The sequence below is a fragment of the Nomascus leucogenys genome, chromosome 9 (assembly GCF_006542625.1).
Source record: "Nomascus leucogenys isolate Asia chromosome 9, Asia_NLE_v1, whole genome shotgun sequence".
NCBI lineage: Eukaryota > Metazoa > Chordata > Mammalia > Primates > Hylobatidae > Nomascus > Nomascus leucogenys.
The window spans coordinates 85051198-85068664 of record NC_044389.1 but is presented as its reverse complement, the minus strand read 5'-3'; the positions used below and the strand labels follow the sequence as shown (position 1 = coordinate 85068664).

At 38.0% G+C, this 17467-nt stretch overlaps 1 protein-coding gene across 2 annotated transcripts in view; it reads left to right on the top strand.

Moving 5' to 3' along the window:
- The window catches only part of MANBA (mannosidase beta), a 114308-nt gene that overhangs the window by 31154 nt on the left and 65687 nt on the right, over positions 1 to 17467 (top strand). For both annotated transcript variants that reach the window (XM_003257477.3, XM_030819174.1), the window contains one exon: positions 3226 to 3349. In XM_003257477.3, the coding sequence (XP_003257525.1) occupies positions 3226 to 3349 (124 nt within the window). The remainder of the gene's footprint in view (positions 1 to 3225; positions 3350 to 17467) is intronic.

Here is a 17467-nt window from a genome sequence, read left to right as displayed (position 1 = left end):
TCTCTTCAGCTCCTGGAATGCATCATACTGTCCTGTACCTCCAGACCTTTGCACATGCTGTTCTTCTGAAAGGAATGCTTCTAGGCCGGTGCAGTGACTCATGACTGTAATCCCAGCACTTTGGGAGGCCAAGGCAGGTGGATCACTTGAGTTCAGGAGCTTAAGATCAGCTTGGACAACGTGACAAAACCCCAACTCTAAAAAAAATACAAAAATTAGCCTGTAGTCCCAGCCACTCAGGAGGCTGAGGTGGGAGGAGCCTGGAGGTTGAGGCTGCAGTGAGCCAAGATTGTGTCACTGCACTCCAGCCTGGGTGACAGAGTGAGACATCTCAAAAAAAAAAAAAAAGTTCCTGCTTGCTATTTGCCTGCTCACAGTGGATAAGTAGTACTCATCCTTCAGTGTCTTTTTTTTTTTTTTTTTTTTTTCAGGAAAACTCATCTTGATACCCATCCTCCTCGACCTCTCACTGTATGTTCCCTGCCTATTTCCATTATAAAACTCATTATACTTGTAATTATTTATTCAATGCTTAAATTTCGTGCTTGACTGTGAGCATTATAAGCAGAAGAGCTGTGTCTGTTGTGTATATTGAAGCACTCCCAGCCTGAAACATAGAAGGCACTTCATAAATACTTCTTGAAGTGGTTAAGAGTGATTTGTAGCTCTTAATGGGGAAAATAGTCTCCCTCATAAGATGTTGATTATTTTGCTCTCCTTCTTTTCCCTATCTCCAATGAAAGAATTACAAATAGATACTAAAATTCTCCCATAAATGTCCCCAAGATGGTTTTCATTCTGAATATGATAATCTGGTGCTTAAGTGGTAAATTTAGACAGATGTGGATGCTATAAAGTAACTTTAGTTCTTTGTTTTTCTTCATAGTAAAAGCAAATTTATCTCTATCTTAGGTGAGTACAGAGCTAAGGAAATAATACCCAAGTGACAACAGTTTGGCCAAATCTTCAGGTTCTATTTTACAAATGACTCCATCTAGAAGGATTTTAGTATTTCCTCTGGTGCTTGTCCATAAAATGTATGACCCAAACTTGTTCCTTTTTAAAAGCTGAACCCATAGCTTTATACATTTTAATTAACTGTTCTGAAAATATTTTTTTCTTTTAAGAAGTAGAAATTAGAAAACATTCTGTGTGAAAGGGATTTATTTTACAGAATTATGTCTTATTTTTGAATTTGAACTCTGTAACCTAATATGGAAGTTGAGTGTCATCAAGGGAAAGACAGGTACCCAGGTCAAATAAGATTGGATAAAATGTCTGCCTTGGCCACCTGTGTCAGGGGCTAAAGATCAAACTAATTGTTTTTGGGCTTCATGTTCAGAAACAAGGACTTCTGAATTAATACCTGAGGTTGGCAAGTTTAGCCAGAGCTTTTTAAAACCTATTTATAAAGTGTTTGTCTTTCAATATGTTTCCTCATTCTCTTTTTTTTTTTTTTTTTTTTGAGACCGAGTTTCACTCTTGTTGCCCAGGCTGGAGTGCAGTGGTGCGATCTTGACTCACCATAACCTCCGCCTCCCGGGTTCAAGCGATTCTCCTGCGTGAGCCTCCTGAGTAGCTGGGATTACAGGCGTGTGCCACCACACCCAACTAATTTTGTATTTTTAATAGAGACGAGGTTTCTCCATGTTGGTCAGGCTGATCTCAAACTCCCAACCTCAGATGATCCACCTGCCTCGGTCTCCCAAAGTGTTGATATTACATGCGTGAGCCACTGCGCCCGGCCTCCTCATTCTTTTCAATTATTACATGTAAGCACAATATTCTTTGTAGCTATTAGATTTAAATGCAATGGTTAGGTTCAGAGATATTATAGAGAAGTTTAAAGAGGAACTATTGAGTTGCTTCAATGTAGTATGCATTTGAAGAATAAATGTACAACTCTTCATAGATTTTATGTTCTTAGAACATTTCTGCCAAATTTATCTGTTTCATAGGTTATGTGCAACATAGATATATTGGATATATTGGATATTGTATTAGTTATCTATTGTGATGTAACAAATTATGCCAAAACTTATCAGCTTAAAACAACATTTATTGATGAGAACACATGGACACATAGAGGGGAACAACACACCCTGGGGCCTGCCAGAAGGTGGAGGGTGGGAGGAGAGAGAAGATCAGGAAAAATAACTAATGGGTACTAGGCTTAATAGCTGGATGATGAAATAATCTCTATGACAAACCCCCGTGACACAAGTTTACCTATATAACAAACCTGCACTTGTACCCCTGAACTTAAAAGTTAAAAAAAGAAAACATGTGGACTATAGGTTTTCTGATTTCTAAAAAATAATAATAAACAAAACATTTATTATGGTAGCTTCTGTTAGTTAGGAATCTGAGTTGAGTGTGGCTTAAGGTCTCTCATGAGGTTATAGTCAAGCTGTCAGCCACGGCTGCAGTTGTCTCAAGGCTTGGCTCAAGATGTCTCAAGGCTGAAGAGTCTGTTTCTGAGCTCACTTGTGGTTATTGGCAGACCTCAGATTGCTCATATGGGTCTCTCCACAGAGCTGCCCCATGACACAGAGGGTGGCTTCCCTCTTGGCCAAGAGAGGGCATGAGAGAGTACCCAAAATTCAAGGCTTAGTCTCTTATAACCTAATTAATAAAATCACATCATTTCTGCTATATGCTGTTGGTTAGAAGTGATTCACTAGGTCACTTCAAAGTGGGGATCATTGTGGGCCACCTCAGAGGCTGTGTATGGTGGTTGGGGGGCACACACACAGTTTTGCACTAACTTGTGGTCCCCCCAAATTCATATGTTGAAGTCCTAACCTCTGGTATCTCAGAATGCAATCATATTTGGAGAAGGTCTTTAAGGGCTTATTAAGATAAAATGAGGCAGTTAAGGTGGGCCCTATTCCAGTACAACTAGTGTCCTTGTAAGAAGGGGACATTTGGACAGTGGAGAGAGACACAAGGGATGCCTAGCACAGAAAAAGACCATGTGAGGACACAGTGCAAACAGAGGAGAGAGGCCTCAGGAGGAACCAAACCTGCTGATAGCTTGAGTTTGGACTTCACTATGAGAAAATAAATTTCCATTGTTTAAACCATTTAGTTTGTGATACTTTGTTATGGCTGCCATAGCAAACTTACATACACATACGTAACATTTTTAAAGAAAATGTTTCTCATAATGTTTAAATTTCATGGTAATCAGAATATATCTTCTTTTTCTCCTTGAAATTGCAGGAGCAATGTTCCTTTAGTTGGGACTGGGGGCCTTCCTTTCCTACCCAGGGAATCTGGAAAGATGTTAGAATTGAAGCCTATAATATTTGTCACCTGACCTACTTCACATTTTCCCCAATATATGGTAAGCTGAAAGATGTGGGTTTTTTTTTTTTTTGAGTCTTCTTGTTATAAAAATTGGGTTTATAATTGAAATACAGAGGTATGTTTTTCAGAGATTTAGAATTTTTAAAAACTTTGTGGTACAATCAATTTATAAAAGTAAAAAATAGGTGCCAACTGATTTTACATGAAAATCGACAATATAAAGCAGGTATGTAGGTAGATATCTTTTAGCATATTTTACAGAAAAAGGAAAAAATAAAATGGAAGAGCAGCTCCAAGTTTTCCTGAGGTAAGTATTCTTTCTTGAAAGAACTGGGCCTGCTGGCTGGTGCTCCTTTTTGCTGCCTCTGTAGTCACTTTTAGTGTCGAATTCTTGCTTTGCTCACATTGTTAGACTGGCTTTCTGTCTCTGTACATTTTCTTCATAACCGGGAGCACTACTCTGAGGGCCCTGACACAAGGTCCCTGACACAACACCCTTGTGAAGAGTTAAAAATAAACAGGAAGGTAAACAGGGCAAAAGAAAGATTTCTTTTCTTTTCTTTTCTTTTTTTTTTTTCTGAGATGAAGTTTCACTCTTGTTGCCTGGGCTGGAGTGCAATGGCACGATCTTGGCTCACTGCAGCCTCTGCCTCCCGGGTTCAAGTGATTCTCCTGCCTCAGCCTCCTGAGGAACTGTGATTACAGGCATGTGCCACCACGCCCAGCTAATTTTGTATTTTTAGTAGAGACAGGGTTTCTCCATGTTGGTCAGTCTCAAACTCCTGACCTCAGGTGATCTGCCCGCCTCAGCCTCCCAAAGTGCTGGGATTACAGGCGTAAGCCACTGTGCCTGGCCAAAAGAAATATTTCTAAGGTGAAAAATAGTACTTTTTAAGTTGAAGCAACTATTCAATATCAAGGAGCATTGACATAGAACCTCAGAAATCTCACAGATGTCAGTGGATAAGTTAAAAGCTGGTTAAATATTTGTTGCTTTCTTTGCTCAGCGCTGTGTTTATTTGATAAAAGAAATAGAGTAGGTACACTGATCCCTTCATGTGTGGGGAGGGGAGATACAAACAATTACCAAACAAAACAAATAACCTTCCAAGATAAGAGCCAGAAAATCAAAGATCAGTGAGGATTTGAGAAGTTAGGGAAATGAAGGGTGAAGATGGAGGCAAGTGAGATCTTAAATGAGAGCTTGCAATGCTCAGTGTAATCACACGGAGGCCTAACTCGATGAAATCAGTAAGAAAGAATGTGGTGTGTCAGTACAAGAGTTCTGTTATCTTGAGAACCCTGGTGACCTTAGCTTGCTATTCAATTGAGCCAAATCTGTATTTTCTGAAGGCAGAAGATGAAAGCAAATGATAGATGCTTAGATGTGAGGAGGTTATTTGGTGCTGTTGGTATTTTTAAACTTTAAAAAGGCATTAAAAGATCTAATTTAAATTGCACATGTAAATGTGGCTGTGCTTATAATTCTGTAGTTTAGTGCCTCCCAAACTATTCTTCTGAGGTGTAATCCAACTAAAGATTTTCGCTACTAAAATCAAATAATGGTTTAATCTCCCTTCATCCCATGTTACCACCCATACATTTTCTCAGGTATAAATAACAGGATCTGGTGTGAGAAGTGGTCTGAGCTGAGCGCAGTGGCTCATGCCTGTGATTCCAGCACTTTGGGAGGCCAAAGTGGGTGGATTCCCTGAGCCTAAGAGTTAGAGACCAACCTGGGCAACATGGCAAAATCCTATCTCTGACAAAAAATACAAAAAATACAAAAATTAGCCAGGCCTGGTGGCGTTCACCTGTAGTCCCAGCTACTCAAGAGGCTGAGGTGGGAGGATCACTTGAGCTCAGGAGGTAGAGCTGCTGTGAGTTGTGATTGTACCACTGCACTCCAGCCTGGGTGACAGAGCGAGATGCTGTTTCAAAAAAAAAAAAAAAGTGGTCTGATTTAGCAAAAAGTTATTTATTTGTTTTGAAGCTTAATCAGTATTTTAGGTGGTCTGCAAAATGCATTATAAGCTCTAGGTACCCTGTTGCCTGAAAAAAATTTGAATAATACTGCTCTGGTTTAATTTACAATTTGAATATGAAACTAAACATTTCTTCCTGAGTTATTAGAGTTCACTTTATTAGTCACTAGTGACTGAGTGAATTTTATATGAATTAAATTAATTTAAATGATGCTTAAAATTCAATTTAGATTCAGTGTAAACAGTTCCTCTCAGCTACATTTGTGAAGGTTAAATACATTTTTTAAATTGATACATAATATTTGTATATATTTATGGGGTATGTGTGGTATTTTGTTACATGCATAGAGTGTGTAATGATCAAGTCAAGGTATTTCGGGTATCTATCACCTCTAGTATTTATCATTTCTGTGTGTTGGGAATATTTCAAGTCCTCTCTTCTAGCTATTTTGAAATATACAATACATGTTGTTAAGTATAGTCACACTATTATGCTGTGAAACATTAGAACTTATTCCTTCTATTTAAATGCATGCTTGTACCCATTCATCAGCCTTTCTTCATTCCTCTCTGCCACTCATATACCCCTCCTAGCCTCTGGTCTCTATTATTTCACTCTCTACCTCCATGAGATCAACATTTTTACCTCCGACGTGTGAGTGGCAAGATGCACAATTTGTCTTTCTGTGTCTGACTTATTTCACTTAACATAATGACCTCCAGTTCCATCCATGTTGCTGTGGAAGACATGATTTTATTCTTTTTTATCCATTCATCTGTTGATGGACACGTAGGTTGATTCTATATCTTTGCTACTGTGAATAGTGCTGCAATAAACATGGGGGTGCAAGTATCTTTTTGTTATACTGATTTATTTTTCTATGGATAAATACCTATTAGTGGGATTCTTGGATTGTATGGTAATGGTTCTACTATTAGTTTCTTGAGAAATATTGTATTTCCATTGTGGCTGTACTCACTCACATTCCCACTAACAGTGTATAAATGTTTCCTCTTCTCTGCATCCTCTCCAGCATCTATTGTTTTTTGTCTTTTCAGTAATAGTCATTCTAACTGGAGTAAGATAGTATTTGTGGTTTTGATTTACATTTCCCTGATGATTAGTGATGTTGACCATTTGTGCATATACCTGTTGGCCATTTGTATGTCTTCTTTAGAGAAATGTCTATTCATGTCCTTTGCCCACTTTTAAATGGGGTTATTTGCTTTTTTACTGTTCAGTTGAGTTCTTTGTGTATTCCAGATATTAGTAACTTGTCAAATGAATGAATAGTTTGCAAATATTTTCTCCCATTCAACAAGTTGTCTCTACATTCTGTTGAATGCTTCCTTTGCTGTGAAGAAGCTTTTTAGTTTAATATAGTACTATTTGTCTATGTTTATGTTTGTTATCTTTGCTTTTGAGATCTTAGCTATAAAAATCTTTGTCTAGATTGATGTCTTGAAATGCTTCTCATATGTTTTCTTCTAATAGTTTTATTGTTTCAGGTCTTATGTTTAAGTCTTTAATCCATCTTGAGTTGATTTTTATTTACAGTGAGAGATAAGAGTCCAGTTTCATTTTTCTGCATATGGATATCCAATTTTCCCAGCACTATTTATTGAAGAGGATTGAAGAGGGTATTCTTTCTCCAATGCATGTTCTCTGACCAAGATGCCTTTGTGAAAAATCAATTAGTTATAAATAAGTAGATTTATTTCTGGGGTTTAGATTCTGTTCCTTTGGTTTATGTGTCTGTTTTCAGGTAGTGTGATGCCTTCTTTTGACTCAGGATTGCTTTGGTTGTTTGAGCCCTTTTTTGGTTCCTTATGAATTGTAGGATTGTTTTTTCTATTTCTGTAAAAAGTGACATTGGTATTTTGATAGTAATTGCATTGACTCTGTAGATTGCTTTGGGTAGGATGGTGGTCATTTTAATGATGTTAATTCTTCCAACCCATGAGCATGGAATGTTTTTTGATTTATTTGTGTGACCTCTTCAATTTATTTCATCAGACGTTTATAGTTTTCCTTGTAGAGGTCTTTCACCTTTTTGGTTACATTTATTCCTAGGTATTTTATTTTTTGTAGCTATTGTAAATGGGATTGCCTTCTTGATTTCTTTCTCAGCTAGTTCATCATTGATGTGTAGAAACACTACTAATTTTTGTATGTTGACTTTGTATCCTACAAATTTGCTGAATTTATTTATCAGATCTAAGAATTTTTTTTATGAATCTTCCACGTTTTTACAGATGTAAGAGCATGTCATCTGCAAAGAGGAATAATTTTACTTCCTCTTTTCCAATTTGGATACCTTTTATGTTTTTCTCTTGCTTGATTGCCCTGGATAGGACTTCCAGCATTTTATTGGATAGGAGTGGTGAACGTGGGCATCCTTTTCCCATTCTAGTTCTTAGAGAAAAGACTTTCAGCTCCTCCTCATTTGGTGTGATGTTAGCTCTGGGTTTTTACATGTGGCCTTTATTATGTTGAGGTATGATCCTTCTATGACTAATTTGTTGATAGTTTTTATCATGAAGGGATATTGAATTTTATTAAATGCTTTTTCTGCGCCTATTGAGATGATTGTCTGTTTTCTGTCTTTCATTCTGTTGATGTGATGTATCACGTTTATTGATTTGTGCAAATGTAAGATCCTTGCATCCCTGGGATAAATTCCATTTGCTCATGGTATATTACCTTTTTGATGTACTGTTGGAGTTGGTTTGCTAGGATTTTGTTGAGGATCTTTGGATCCATGCTAATCAGGAATATTGAGCTGTAGTTTTCTTTCTTTCTTTTCTTTTCTTTCCTTTTTTTTTTTTCTTGCTGCCTCTCTGTGTGGTTTTGATATTAGTGTGACGCTGACCTCTAGAATGAGTTAGAGAGAATTATCTCCTCTTCAATTTTTGGAATAGTTTGTGTGGAATTGGTATTAGTTCTTCATTGTAACTTTGGTAAAATTTGTCAGTGAAGGCATCCAGTCCTGGATTTTTTTCTGTTGGAAGATTTTATTACTGATTCAGTCTTGCTACTTATTATTAGTCATTCAGGTTCACTATTTCCTTCCCTCCTTCCTTCCTTCTTTCCTTCCTTCCTTCCTTCCTTCCTTCCTTCCTTCCTTCCTTCCTCTTTCTTTCTTTCTTGTTTGCATGCTTGCTTGCTTGCTTTTTTCTTCCTTCCTTCCTTCTTTCCTTCCTTCCTTCCTTCCTTCCTTCCTTCCTTCATTCCTTCTTTCTTTCTTTCTTTCTTTCTTTCTTTCTTTCTTTCCTTTTTCTTTCTTCCTTTCTTTCTCTTTCTTCTTTCTTTCTTTCTTTCTTTCTTTCTTTCTCTCTCTCTCTCTCTTTCTTTATTCCTTTCTTCCTTTCTTTTTTCCTTTCCTTTCCTTTTCCGCCTTGCCTTGCCTTTTCCTTTTTCCTCCCTGTCTCCCTCCTTCCCTTTATTTCTTTTCCTTTCCTTTCCTTTCCTTCCTGACAGGGCCTTGCTATGTTGCCCAGGCTGGTTTCCAACTCCTGTTCTCAAGCAATCCTCCTGCCTTGGCCTCCCAAAGTGTTGGAATTACATGAGCCACTGCACCTGGCCTCTATTTTTTTGTCAGTCAGTATTGGCAGGTTGTATGTGTCTGGGAATTTACCTATTTCCTCTGTGTTTTTCAGTTTGTTAGTGTATAGTTGTTCATAATAGTCTCTGGTGATCTGTTGTGTTTCTGTAGTATCAGTTGTAATGTATCCCTTCTCATTTCTCATGTATATACATTTTGTATATAATAATATACAAAATATTAGTATATTTTGTAAATGTGTATTAGGTTCATTTGGTCTAAAGTACAGCTTTCTGATTTTGTTTAATGGGTCTTCTCCTTGATTAGTCTACATAGGGGTTTATCAATCTTGTTTTCAAAAAACAAACTTTTCATTTCATTGATCCTTTGCTTTTTTTTTGGTCTCTATTTCATTGAGTTCTGCTCTGATCATTATTATCACTTTTCTTCTTTTAATTTTGGATTGAGTTTGTTCTTGTTTTTCTAGTTCCTTGAGGAGCATTGTTAGGTTGTTTATTTGAAATCTTTCTACTTTTTGGATGTAAGTATTTGTTGCTATAAAATTCCCTCTTAGCACTGCTTTTGCTGTATTCCATAGGTTTTGATATGTTGTGCTTCAATTTTTATCTGTTTCAAGACATTTTTTATTACCTCCTTAATTTCTTTCTTGACCTAATTGTCATTTCAGAGCATGTTGTTTAATTTCCATGTGCTTGTGCAGGTTTCAAAGTTCCTCTTGTTATTGATTTCTAGTTTTATTCCACTGTGGTCTGAAAAGATACTTGATATGATTTTAATTTTTAAAAACTTGTTGAGTCATTTTTTTGCCTAACCTATTATCTATCCTTGAGAATATACTATGTGCTAATGAGAAGAATGTGCATTTTGTAGCCATAGTCTATTTTGTAAATGTGTATTAGGTTCATTTGGTCTAAAGTACAGCTTAAATACAATGTTTCTTTGTTAATTTTTTGTCTAGATAATCTGTGTAATGCTGAGAGTAAGATGTTGAAATCCCCCACTATTACTGTATTGGAATCTGTCTCTCTTTAGATTTAGTAATATTTGCTTCATGAATCTGGGTGCTCCAAGTTGGGTGCAGATATATGTAGAATTATTATATTCTCTTGTGGATTTGATCCTTTTATCATGATGTAGTGACCTTTTTTGTCTGTTTTTACTGTTTCTTGACTTAAACTTTGTTTTATTTGATGTTGATATAGCTATGCCTGCTCATTTTTATTTCCATTTGCATGGAATGTATTTTTCCATTCCTTTACTTTCAGTCCATATATGTCTTTAGGGGTGAGTTGAGCTGCTTGTAGGCAGCATATAGTTTGGTCATGTTTTTAAAAAATCCAGTCAGTCAATTTATATCTTTTAGGTGGAAAGTTTAATTCATTTACCCTCAAGGTTATTATTAATATATGAGGGCTTATTCCTGTCATTTTATTAATTGACTTCTGGTTGTTTTGTATACCTTTTTTTCTTTCTATTATTGTTTATCACTGTGGTTTGGTGTTTTTCTGTAGTGTTAACATTTGGGTCCTTTATGATCCTCATTTGTGTTTACTCAACCAGTGGTTTTATGCTTTTATGTATTTTCATGATGGTAGGTATTATCTTTTCGCTTCCATGTGTAGAACTCCCTTAACCGTTTCTTGTAGGGCTGATCTAACGGTGATGAATTCCCTCAGCTTTTGCTTGTCTTAGAAAGACAATTTTTCCTTTATTTATGAAGGATAAATTTGCTGGGTATGGCATCTTTGGCTGGGAGCTGTTCTCTTTCATCACTTTGAATATATCATTCCATTTTTTCCTGGCCTGTGAGGTTTTTGCTGAAAAATCTGATCTGCTGTTAGTGTGATGAGGGTTTCCTTATAAGTAACTAGGTGCTTTTCTCTTGCTGATTTTAGAATTCTCTCTTTGTCTTTGACTTTTGACAGTTTGACTATAATGTGCCATGGAGAAGGCCTTATTGAATGGATCTGTTTGGGAATCTCTGAGATTTTTGTATCCAGATACTAAATCTCTTGCTAGACTTGGGAAGTTTTCAGCTATTATTTTGTTAAGTAGGTTTTCTCTCTTTGTAATTTTCTGTTTGCTTTCTGGCACACTGAAAATTAGAATATTTAGTTACTTTATGATATTCCATATGGCATGTAGTCTTTTGTCAATCTTTTTTATTCTTTTAAAAAATTTTTGTTTGACTGGTTTACTTCCAAAGATCTGTCCTCAAGTTCTAAAATTCTTTCTTCTGCTTTCTCTAGTTATTGTTGAAGCTTTCAAATGTATTCTGTATTTCATTCAACAAATTCTTCAGTTCCAGAATTTATGTTTGGTTCTTTTTTATTATATCAGTCTCTTTGGTAAATTTCTTATTGATATCCTGAATTGTTTTTCTGATTTCTTTTTTTTTCCGAGTTATCTTGCATCTCAATGAATGTCTTTAATTTCCTTATTTTGAATTCTTTATATGGGATTTCATACTTTTTATTGGAATATGTTGGATAATTATTGTGTTCCTTTGGAAGTGTCATATTTCCTTGCTTTTGCATGTTTCTTGTGTCCTTATGTTTATATCCATGCATCTGGTGTAACAACCACTTCTTCCAATTTTTTGAATTCACTTTTATAGGGGAGACATTTTTCCTGAAGATGTATCTGTGGTACTGTTTGGGTAGGGCACTTTTGCTTTGATTTTGAGTGCTTGCAATAGGATAGTTTCTGTATGATTTCTTCAGCTGTAAACAGCATCAGTGGCGTTTGTGATTTCCTCAGTGACTTAGGGTATAGTTGTTAGTGGAGGCTGTAGTGAAGTTTTGCTGGGGATGGGGACATCAAGAGGGCCAGTACTTGGACTTCACTGGTGGCAGCAGCCGGCTGAGTGTGCCTGTCCTTGGGCTTCGGTGCAGTTTATGCTGGCACTGGTGTTAGTGAGTCCAAGCATGATGAATCTTGGGCCTCCAGGTGACTGGCCTGCTTAGGTGCTGGCAGTGGCAGTGGTAGACCACTGGTCTGGATGGGTGGGTCTTCAGGCCCCTGGGCAGCAGGTACGGCATGGGAAACGGCAGTAGCAGTGGCAGGACAATCCTCTGGTTTCGAAGAAGTCTGCATTGGTGCTGACAGTGGCTGCAATGGGCTGGGCACACTAGTCCCCAGGCCTGTAGGTGGCACATACAGGCAGATGTTAGCTGTGGTAGTAGCTGCAGATTTAGTGTTCTTGTCCTCAGGCTCCTGGGAGGAGTGCTCAGGTACCAACAGTGGTGGATGAGGCAGGGTGATCCCCAGGCTTCCAGACCATTTGCTCAGGCACTGAGTGGGAGTGTAGAGCCAGGCCAGGCAGGCCTGTCCTCAGACCCCTCTAGTGGTGCATGTGGGAGCTGGCTGTGGTAGGCAGGCATGGGATGATATCCAGACCACTGGTGGAATGCTTGGGTGGGGGCAGTAGTGACTGTGCTGCCGCCCTGCTCCTGGGAAGGATGGGGTTGCTTTCAGTGGCAGTAGCTGTAGGTGACTGGAGAGCATGCACTTTCGCCCCAAGTAGTGGAGATAAGCAGGGTAGCCCTTCCACAGGGTGTTTTGAAATGTGCAGCAGCCTTGCTCTTGGAGGTGGTGGAGTTGCTTCATCATTGGTGGCAGCAGCCAGCAGCAGTGCCTGGCTACACATGGGGATGTCAGTAAGTCTCCAGGAATGTGGAGATGTAGGGGCTATTAAGCCCAAAGTCAGCATGCAGTCTGCTCGGGGCTAGGCTCTCAAAATGGTGCCTTGCTTTAACCGCTTAGGAGCTCCCTCTCTGGAGCAATGCCATTGCGTATCTTGTAGCTCCCTATACTAGTCTTGGGGGCTGTGAGGGTGGAGGTGCTCTCTCATGGCTAGGATTGTAGGAGTCCATAATGGGAATGTAGACCACTGGAGGCCACTCACCTTCTCCCAGCACTGGGGAGCCTCTCCAGGCTTTCAGCTGGTCCCTGCTAAGCAGGGTTCCTTGCTTTTCTCTCCTTCCTTACCTTAGGTATTTTCTGTCACTTCTCTGTTGAAATTCAGTGTTTTTTGATAGGTGATCTATCTGAAGGGGTTCTTCTTTGTGGAGGTGGCAAATACCAGATGCTGCTAGTCAGCCATCTTGAAGCTCCTCCCTCATTTTTGAAATATTATGACTGTAATATATTTTGTACTTAACATAGAGAAATATATGTTTCCTGTTAAGAAGATGTGCTTTGTTCATGTTAAGCAGTAATTCCTATATTTCTAATTAATTTTATAGTTATCAATTTGGTTGTTTGATGTAATAAAATTAGAGTGTAAGCTCATGAGAGCATTAAAAGAGTTCTACTTTTAGGAATTTTTTCAGAATTTTTTTTTTCAGTTTTTATCTGGAAGACAGCAGTTATCACTGATATCAATAGACGTTTAAATGTTGAAAAATAATAAAAGAATAAGCTAATGTGGTCTGGATACTTTTATGTATTTATTTGGTATATACTATGAGGCAGGCACTGTGAGAGTTACTGAAAATTTTTAAAAAAGCTTAATTCATAATAAAAAAGATACATGTAATTTTTATTTAAAATAAAATGTATTCATTTTTAAAATTTAAGTATGAAATGAGGTGGGTCAAAACTAATGCAAGGCTGGGCATGGTGGCTCATGCTTATAATCTTTAGCACTTTGGGAGACCAAGTTCGAAGGATCACTTGAGGCCAGAAGTTTGAAACTAGCCTGAGCAGACATTGTCTCTACAAAAAATAAAAAAAAATTAGCCATGTGTGGTGGTATATGCCTGTAGTCCCAAGTACTTGGAGGCTGAGGTGGGATTGTAACCGCCCAATAAATTCACCTTGCCTGCTGCCTAGACAGAGCTGATTTATCAAGACAGGGGAATTGCAATGGAGAAAGAGTAATTCAGGCAAAGCTGGCTGTGTGAGAAATCAGAGTTTTATTATTACTCAAATCAGTCTCCCCAAGCATTCAGCATTTGGGATCAAATTTTTTTTTTTTTTGAGACAGAGTTTTGCTCTGTCGCACAGGCTGGAATGCAGTGGGGTGATCTCAGCTCACTGCAACCTCTGCCTCCCAGGTTCAAGTGATTCTCCTGCCTCAGCCTCCCGAGTAGCCTGGACTACAGGCGGTCGACACCACGCCCGGCTTGTTTTTTGTATTTTTGGTAGAGATGGGATTTCACTGTGTTAGTGGGGATGGTCTCGATCTCCTGACCTCGTGATCCACCTGCCTCGGCCTTCCAAGTTGGGATTACAGGCATGAGCCACCATGCTGGGCGGGATCAGAGTTTTTAAAGATAATTTGGTGGGTAGGGGCTTGGAAAGTGGGGAGTGCTGATTGGTCAGGTTGAAGATGGAATCATAAGGGGAATGAAGTAAGGTTTTCTTGCTGTCTTCTTTCCTGAGTGGGATGGCAGAAATGGTTGAGCCAGATTACCAGTCTGGGTGGTGTCAGCTGATCCATCCAGTGCAGGGTCTGCAGAATATCTCAAGCACTGATCTAGGTTTTACAATAGTGATGTTATCCCCAGGAGCAATTTGGGGAGGTTCAGACTCTTGGAGCCAGAGGTTGCATGACCCCTAAACTGTAATTTCTAATCTTGTAGCTAATTTGTTAGTCCTGCAAAGGCAGACTGGTCCCCAGGCTAGAAGGGGTCTTTTCAGGAAAGGGCTGTTATCCATTTTGTTTCAGGGTCAAACCATGAACTGAATTCCTTCTCAAAGTTAGTTCAGCCTACTGCCCGGAATGAATAAGAACAGCTTAAATGTTAGAAGCAAGATGGAGTAGATTAGGTCTGATTTCTTTCATTGTCATAATTTCCTCAGTTATAATTTTGCAAAGGCAGTTTCAGGAGGATTACTTGAGCCTGGGAGGTCAAGGCTGCAGTGAGCTAAGATTATTCCACTGTATTCTGGCCCAGGTGACAAAGCAAGACCCTGTCTCAAAAACAAACAAACAAGTAAACAAACAAAAACTAATGCAAACAGTAGCTATCTCTGTAGTAGTGTTACAAATGGTTTGCGTTTTATTCTTCTGTTTAACTGTCTTTTCTAAATTTCTATATTGGGCCTCTGTTATATATATGTATATGTAGTAAGTGGATAAAGTAGTTATTAAAACAAACTAATCTAGTCTAGTAACTTCAGCTAACTTGATATGAAAGCCTAAACTAATTTGTCTATGGGACACTTTCTGCCTTCCCCCTGTTGAGGCTAGAAAGAGATACTGTCATCTTTGTGCTTTTTCAAGTGTTCAATTTATATCTTGACTTAAAATTAGTGAGTTTACTCCTGAAGATCAAAGGACCAACCATAGTTCCCTAACTTAATTGTGTATGACAGAAAGAAGGCTATTAAACTTTTAAAAATTAACGTGAAATTCTTGTGAATTCATTTACTTATATATATGTATATATCTATGTTTCTTTTTTGTATTCTTAGTCCTTAAAAATAGTAGTTTCTAAACTTTTGCACTTTTTAATATTCTGTGGTCATTTGTTTGATTTGCCCTAACTTCAGCTTCCTAAATGATGTTCACATATTCTTAATGTTTAAGGTAGTTAATAATAAAACAATTTATATTTGAAAAAATACTGAGGTCAAAGGAAAACAGAAATTACTGCTGTTTATGTTTATCTCTAAGACCTTTGTGATTTATCTAAACATTACGAGATTCCAGTTCATTGGCGTGACTTTCTTTAAAACCTCATTAGCAAATACTAATTTGAAAGATTTTTCCTTAGCTCTGAAATATTCTAATCAGGTTTTAAATATCAGTAACTATTATAGTTACTTTAAGAAGTGAAAGAGTAACTTTAAAGTACTTTAAAAAGTGAAAGGGTAACGCTGTATTGGAAAGAGAAACTGAGATGCTTTTTAGTGGGCGTGGAAACCCAGCAAGAATCTGTTGTCCTTTTCCCTTGGAGATGAGGGCTGGGAGGGAAACTGACCTCATCACTTGGGAGAAGAAAGGGAGAAGTCTGGGCTGAACTTGGGATACTAAGATATGTGAGGAGGGGATATGGGGAGAGGGTAACTGGTAAGGGCAGATGCCTCAATTCCAAGGATTAAGGACATTTATAAGCAAATAATCTGTCCAAAACTGAAGGCCCTGGATGGTGGTGATGATGATGATGATAATTGTGTGTGTGTGTGTGTGTGTGTGTGTGTGTGTGAGAGAGAGAGAGAGAGAAACAGACATATATTCATTTATTGATTATCTTGTCCATGCTAGGTCTTTTATGTTTACAATCTGATGTGAACTATTCACACTAGGCCATACATTTATTAGGAAGGGATGATTGCCTAATTTTATGAACTTTTCATAAAGTTATATAAACATACTGAGTTAAAAATATACAATAGGTATTTTCTGTTGAAACAATACACTGTTCACTTTTATTGCCACATTAGAAATAAATAATATAGAGATGTTTTTCAATGTGTGAGCTCCCTTGCCTTGTCTTCTTGAGCTGAGGTGAGCTGTGAATCTTTGACATGTGCTTGGGACACTTCTGCTACCTTAAAGATGTGCTTTTCACCACCCTATCCAAATTTACTTGCTGTCTCAGCCTAAAGCACCCTCTTCTTCCTGGATGACCTAGCCGTGGAGTGTTAGTGTGGGCTAGCTCTCAGCCAGATCCCGGCCTGCTCAATAGATTAAAGGGCATTGCAATCCTTGGGTTATGGCTTAATACAGAGAATATAATATTAAAATAAAGATTTGTCAGTCTTGTTTATTTGATAAGCATGCTTTTTTTAATGCATTCATTTGGAATCAATTTTTCATTCATCTTTAAATTATTTTTTCCGTAAAATAATCCTTGAAAATAACTTTATGGGTATTTTGCTTGAAATATTCATAAAGAGGGTAGGTTGCTTGAATAATTTTTCCTCTGATTAGTCTCCTCATTGCTTGAGTAAATTTTCTTCTTTGGAGCTTACTAACTTATCCTTGTTCTAGGGAACATTTTGCCTTGGGTCTCTTTTGCCTTGATTTCATTTTCAAGGATTTTGTGCTGCTGAGTAGGCAAGGAGATCTTGCTGCTTGGTGAAGAAGAGGGAAAACAGCTGTTTTAACTAACTGTGGGCCAGCATTTTTGGCTGAGGCAATGGTTAGCTCTTTGAAAAGCAGCTGCTTAAGTCTGTCCCGTGATTCTGGCAGGAGTACAGGAAAATATCTAATGTTTGAATTTATAAATTCCATGGCTCGTTCATTTCATTTGGTGTCATTGCTGTTTCTTTAAATGCACATAACTACCTTTCCCTGCAGCTTTTCATATTCTATTAAAGATAGAGGAAGAAGACAGCCTGCAAAAGGGGGAGCTGTGAGGAGCTCAGCAGGGCAAAGCTAATCCAGGCAGCTATCTTTGAATAGCTTTTCCCCTCAATGAGATGAAGCATCTTTTTCATCTACCAGTGTTTGCAGATTCATCCCTTGCTGACTTGAATGTGCCCTGCCTCTGAACTTTCACTGCCCTGCTAGTCCTTATGGTTCCCGATGCCATCCTGTACTCTTAACTGTGACACTGGGTATATTTTATCTTTCTAAATATGTTCAAAGAGTTAGAGACAACATATTTGCCTTTTTGGATTGGGATATAATTTATAATGCCTGTCAAG